At 37.3% G+C, this 4866-nt stretch overlaps 2 protein-coding genes across 3 annotated transcripts; both read left to right on the top strand.

The window, feature by feature from the left end:
• The first annotated feature begins 314 nt into the window (after window positions 1-314).
• On the top strand, window positions 315-4106 carry LOC110926892 (MDIS1-interacting receptor like kinase 2-like). Of its 2 annotated transcripts, XM_035989085.1 has the most exons (3): window positions 315-583; window positions 671-3367; window positions 3473-4106. In XM_035989085.1, the coding sequence occupies exons 2-3, from the start codon at window positions 2497-2499 to the stop codon at window positions 3778-3780; spliced, it is 1179 nt and encodes a 392-aa protein (XP_035844978.1). In that variant the 5' UTR covers window positions 315-583; window positions 671-2496; the 3' UTR covers window positions 3781-4106. The 2 variants fall into 2 exon arrangements, with proteins under 2 accessions (XP_035844978.1, XP_035844969.1); XM_035989076.1 differs by having other exon boundaries at window positions 315-3367.
• Window positions 328-2359, top strand: LOC118490592 (probable leucine-rich repeat receptor-like protein kinase At1g35710). The gene is made up of 3 exons (XM_035988322.1): window positions 328-1111; window positions 1163-2277; window positions 2321-2359. The coding sequence occupies exons 1-3, from the start codon at window positions 328-330 to the stop codon at window positions 2357-2359; spliced, it is 1938 nt and encodes a 645-aa protein (XP_035844215.1).
• Window positions 4107-4866: the final 760 nt, after the last annotated feature.

Raw genomic sequence — 4866 nt, 5'->3', positions numbered from 1 at the left:
TAAATAAATCAAATTTAATTAGATGACAAGTTTTTTAAAGTATTAACTTGACTTATATCTATAAAAATAATTAAAAGACCTAAAAATATGATAAGTAACCTGCTAGCTTCTCTGTATCTTCCACAGTCAACTCTTGACTCTTCCAGTGTGTAAACAATCCCTTGAAATTTGAATCCAGAAAAAAAAAATGGTTTCACACTACTTGCAACTTGTAGTGAATCCACTTGTAGGGAAGCTGCCAATTCTGATGAATCCAACCACACCTATTTATAATCCTTATGTGCTGCCAATCTCTTCAAACTTCCATCATTTTCTTCTTAAACAATCATGGCAGCATTTAAAATCATCTTGTGTCTTCTCTTTTATATTACATTTGTTTCTTTGTTGCCATTAAAGGCCACATCAACATCGAGAACACAATCTGAAGCACTTATTAAATGGAAGAATACCTTGTCACAATCACCATCTTCATTGAATTCTTGGTCTTCAAGAAACATTCAGAATCTCTGCAACTGGACCGGTATTATGTGCAATGAAGGTGGTGTAGTTTACAAGATTAGCCTCCCAAATTCATCGCTTTCGGGTACATTAACATACTTTCAGTTTTCTTCATTTCCAAATCTTACCCATTTCGACTTAAACAATAACGAAGTTAGCGGTGTGATCCCAGCCGCCATTCGCAACCTCTCGAGCATTGTGTACTTGGATTTGAGCTCGAATCGTTTTGAAGATGAAATCCCATCGGAGATTGGAAGGCTAACACAATTAAGATATCTTGATCTTAATAATAATAATCTTAATGGTGCTATCCCAGTTCAAATAAGTAATCTTCAAAAGGTATTGTACTTGAATCTTGGAGGGAATTACTTGACTGATCCAAACTGGTCTGACTTTTCATCTATGCCAGCGTTGACTTTTCTCGGTCTTTACTATAATGAACTTGAAAATGCATTTCCTGATTTTATTCTCCAGTGCAAGAAGTTGACTATTCTTGATTTGTCATTAAACCATTTGAATGGCTCATTACCTAAATCAATTTACAATCTTGCAAAATTAAAAGAGCTTAGACTAGGAACCAACCAGTTTTCCGGTCCAATTTTGCAGGATTTAGGTTTATTCCCCGATCTTGAAGTCATTGAATAGTTTGAAAATCTATTTGAAGGAACAATCCCTTCTTCTATAGGTCAGCTTAAAAATCTCCGGCACCTAGATCTCCATTCGAATCAACTCAATTCTTCAATTCCTTATGAGCTTGGATTCTGTTCTAATCTCACATTCTTGGCCCTTGCTGGAAACTCATTTACCGGCGAGTTGCCATTGTCTCTGTCCAATCTGACCCAGATTACTGATCTTGGTCTATCTGAAAATAACTTTTCTGGTGAAATTTCTTCAGAATTGGTCACCAATTGGACTAGATTGGTCTCTTTGCAGGTTCAAAATAATCTCTTCACCGGAACAATCCCACGGGAGATTGGTCTATTGTCAGATCTCACTCTTCTTTTTCTTTACAATAATAGTTTCACTGGCTCCATTCCTTTGGAGATTGGAAACTTGGAAAATCTTCTAAGATTGCATCTTTCTGACAACCAGATTTCAGGTCCACTACCCTCTACAATCGGAAAATTGGTTAATCTTCAATCTATTAAGCTTCATTCCAATAATCTCAGTGGAATAATTCCTGCAGACTTAGGCAAGAACAATCCGTTTTTAACAACTGTTAGCTTTTCAAACAATAGTTTCTCTGGAGAACTACCTTCGGGTTTGTGCAGTAGCTTTCGGTTTGAGCTGTTCACCGTGAATGGCAATAACTTCACAGGGTTGTTACCAGATTGCATAAAGAACTGCACGAGCCTACGTCGAATCAGGCTAGATGGAAACCAGTTCTATGGGGACATTTCACAAGTATTTGGTGTCCATCCTAATCTCACATACATCAACCTCAGTGACAATCTATTTACAGGTGAAATCAGTCCTGACTTTGGAAATTTGCAAAACCTAACCAATCTACAATTGGAAAGGAACAGAATCTTTGGAAAAATCCCCCCCGAGCTTGGAGATTTGCAACGATTAGGCGCTCTACGACTAGAATGGAACCAACTTTCTGGAAAAATCCCAAGTGAACTAGGGAAATTAAACAATTTGTTCAATCTCAATCTCGGCAACAATCTGTTAAGTGGACAAATCCCTCAAAGTTTAGGCAACTTAACAAGTCTCCAAGATCTCGATCTATCCGCAAACAATCTGAATGGAAGCATACCAACAACAATAGGAAATTGTGTAAGGTTAACAAGCTTAAACTTGAGCAACAATGATTTTTCAGGAGAAGTACCATCACAAATCGGAAACTTATTGGGATTAAACTACCTCTTAGATCTAAGCAGCAATTCATTCTCTGGAAGAATTCCTCAAGATCTGTCAAAGCTTAAGACACTTCAGAACCTCAACCTCTCACACAACAACTTCTCAGGTCAAATTCCTCAATCACTAGCTACATCCATGATTAGCTTACAATTTATCGATCTCTCGTACAATAATTTCTCCGGTCCAATCCCAAACGTCGGTATATTCAAACAAGCACCAGCAGCATCCTTTACCGGAAATCCAAATCTGTGTGGATCCGAAAAAGGAATATCTCTGTGCAACATCAAAAGCACAACAAAGAAATCCAGAGAAAATAAACTGATTATTTCAGTTCTCGTACCGGTTCTCAGTTTCGTTTTGATAGCAACGCTGATTGCTATCTTCTGTATAATTACTCGACAAAGATCAAAAGATATCGACGAAGAGACAACAGATACTGATACAATTACCTTCGCTAATATCATGAATGCTACTGAAAACTTCGACGAGAAGTATTGCATTGGAAAAGGAAGCTTCGGAAGTGTGTACAAAGCGACATTACCTACCGGACAGATTGTGGCGGTGAAGCGGATGAAGACGACGAGTACCGATGAAGTTCCGTCGAAAAACAAGCAGAGCTTCGAGAACGAGATACGAGCACTAACAGAAGTTCGTCACCGGAATATTATCAAACTGTACGGCTACTGCTGCAAAGAAAGCAGGATGTATTTGGTGTATGAATATATGGAGAAGGGTAGTTTGGGAAATGTACTTTATGGAGTAGAGGCAATATTGAATTTGGATTGGGCTACGAGGGTTAACATTGTCCAAGACCTTGCACACGCGTTAGCTTACTTGCATCATGACTGCAATCCTCCTATTGTTCATCGGGACGTCTCAATAAATAATGTTTTACTCGAGGCTGAGATGGTTCCACGTTTGTCAGATTTTGGGACGGCCAAGCTGTTGAACCCGGACTCGAGTAACTGGACAAGCGTTGCTGGATCCTACGGTTACATGGCACCAGGTATTTTAACTTTTAGAATCTTTTTATTCATAGTTTGTTGTTAACTTAATATTTCGAATTGCATATTGAAATGCCTCTTATATATGGTTGTACCTTCTATTTCAGAACTTGCACTCACGATGAAGGTTACAGAGAAATGCGACGTTTACAGCTTTGGATTCGTAACGTTTGAGATTATGATGGGGAGACATCCTGGGGAACTTTTAACGTCTCTACAATCGTCCTCAACCTCCCCAGAAAGTCTAGTTTTGTTGTTAAAAGATATCTTAGACCAAAGGCTTTTGCCTCCGACAGACAAAGAGACCGAACAAGTGGCACGTGTACTCAATGTTGCTCTAGGTTGCACGCGTGTATCACCAGAGTCAAGACCTTCAATGCGCACCGTCGCCCAAGAACTATCACCTAGGACTTAATCCTTGCCTACCGAGCATTTGTTACAAAAATACAAAGAAACATCCACGTTGTTTATACATACCTAATTATTTGGGCATAGACATGGGGATTCCAATCTAAACTACAAGGCAGCTCAAGGTGTTGTGAGGCCTGAAACAATCTTTGCAGTTAACGCTGATAAAAATTTCAACACGAATTAGTTTACCTTTATATGAAGTTTTGTTTTTAGCTTTATATCAAGCAAGTTTATTAACTAAGTTCTTCGGTTAATATTTTGTTAACTAGGTTTAACAATGTAAATTATATAATTTATAACTATATAGATAATCTAAGGAGAAAGTGAATATGTGGCTATTTCGCATCTAAGCTTAGATGCGAAACCATCCAAAACTACCTAGTTTTGTTAAAAAAACATAGCCTATATCTTTTTTATTTGTAAAACCAACATCGACTCCAACAACTTCTTCAAATATTGTTCCTTCTCCAAAATCCCATCTGATTTACATCGACTTTCGCTTCAGTGGTTGTTCGTTGGAGGAAAATTGTTGTGAAACAGTTTCCGTTCATACAGTGAAGAATGTGGAGATATGCTTTTCTTAAACAGGGTTCAGGTTAAATCAATGACTAGTTTCTTCCATTTGATCTCTTGAGATTTTAAAGGCATGGTGTGTATCTGAAATCACATATCACGGATCAACAAATAATAGTATATTTGTTCATTTGCACTTCTCAGTTTCCTATTTGTTTCTATTAATACACTTTACATATCATATCAATTTACCTCTATAATCGACCAGTTAAAATTCAAATTAACGAGTTCGAATTAAGGTACGCTAGTTGATCTTGGCGATTGGATCGATCAAAATCAATTGCTATTTGTTGGATGTTAAAGTTAATGGTATTGGAATCTGTTGAAGAAGATGATTGCAGAACAATTTTTGATGAATTTCTTGGATGATTGCCGCCCAATGTTCACGACCCTATTGTTGGGACGATGATGTTTTCCAAAGTTAAAAAGATATAGATAATTTTTAGTTAAGTTAATTAGGAACTAAAATTTGGAAAGATTTTTAACAAAACTAAGCATGTTGGGTTTACTCAGGTTT

This window comes from Helianthus annuus, chromosome 1 (assembly GCF_002127325.2).
Source record: "Helianthus annuus cultivar XRQ/B chromosome 1, HanXRQr2.0-SUNRISE, whole genome shotgun sequence".
Classification (NCBI taxonomy): domain Eukaryota; kingdom Viridiplantae; phylum Streptophyta; class Magnoliopsida; order Asterales; family Asteraceae; genus Helianthus; species Helianthus annuus.
This window is presented reverse-complemented; position numbering and strand designations above follow the sequence as displayed.

Bases quoted from the DNA above. Each gene is read 5' to 3' on its own strand.
- LOC110926892 (XM_035989085.1), top strand. From the start codon at position 2,497: ATGATTAGCTTACAATTTATCGATCTCTCGTACAATAATTTCTCCGGT. The intron at 3,368-3,472 runs GTATTTTAACTT...CTTCTATTTCAG, and splicing joins CTACGGTTACATGGCACCAG to AACTTGCACTCACGATGAAG.
- LOC118490592 (XM_035988322.1), top strand. From the start codon at position 328: ATGGCAGCATTTAAAATCATCTTGTGTCTTCTCTTTTATATTACATTT. The intron at 1,112-1,162 runs GTTTATTCCCCG...ATCTATTTGAAG, and splicing joins TCCAATTTTGCAGGATTTAG to GAACAATCCCTTCTTCTATA. The intron at 2,278-2,320 runs GTAAGGTTAACA...ATGATTTTTCAG, and splicing joins CAACAACAATAGGAAATTGT to GAGAAGTACCATCACAAATC.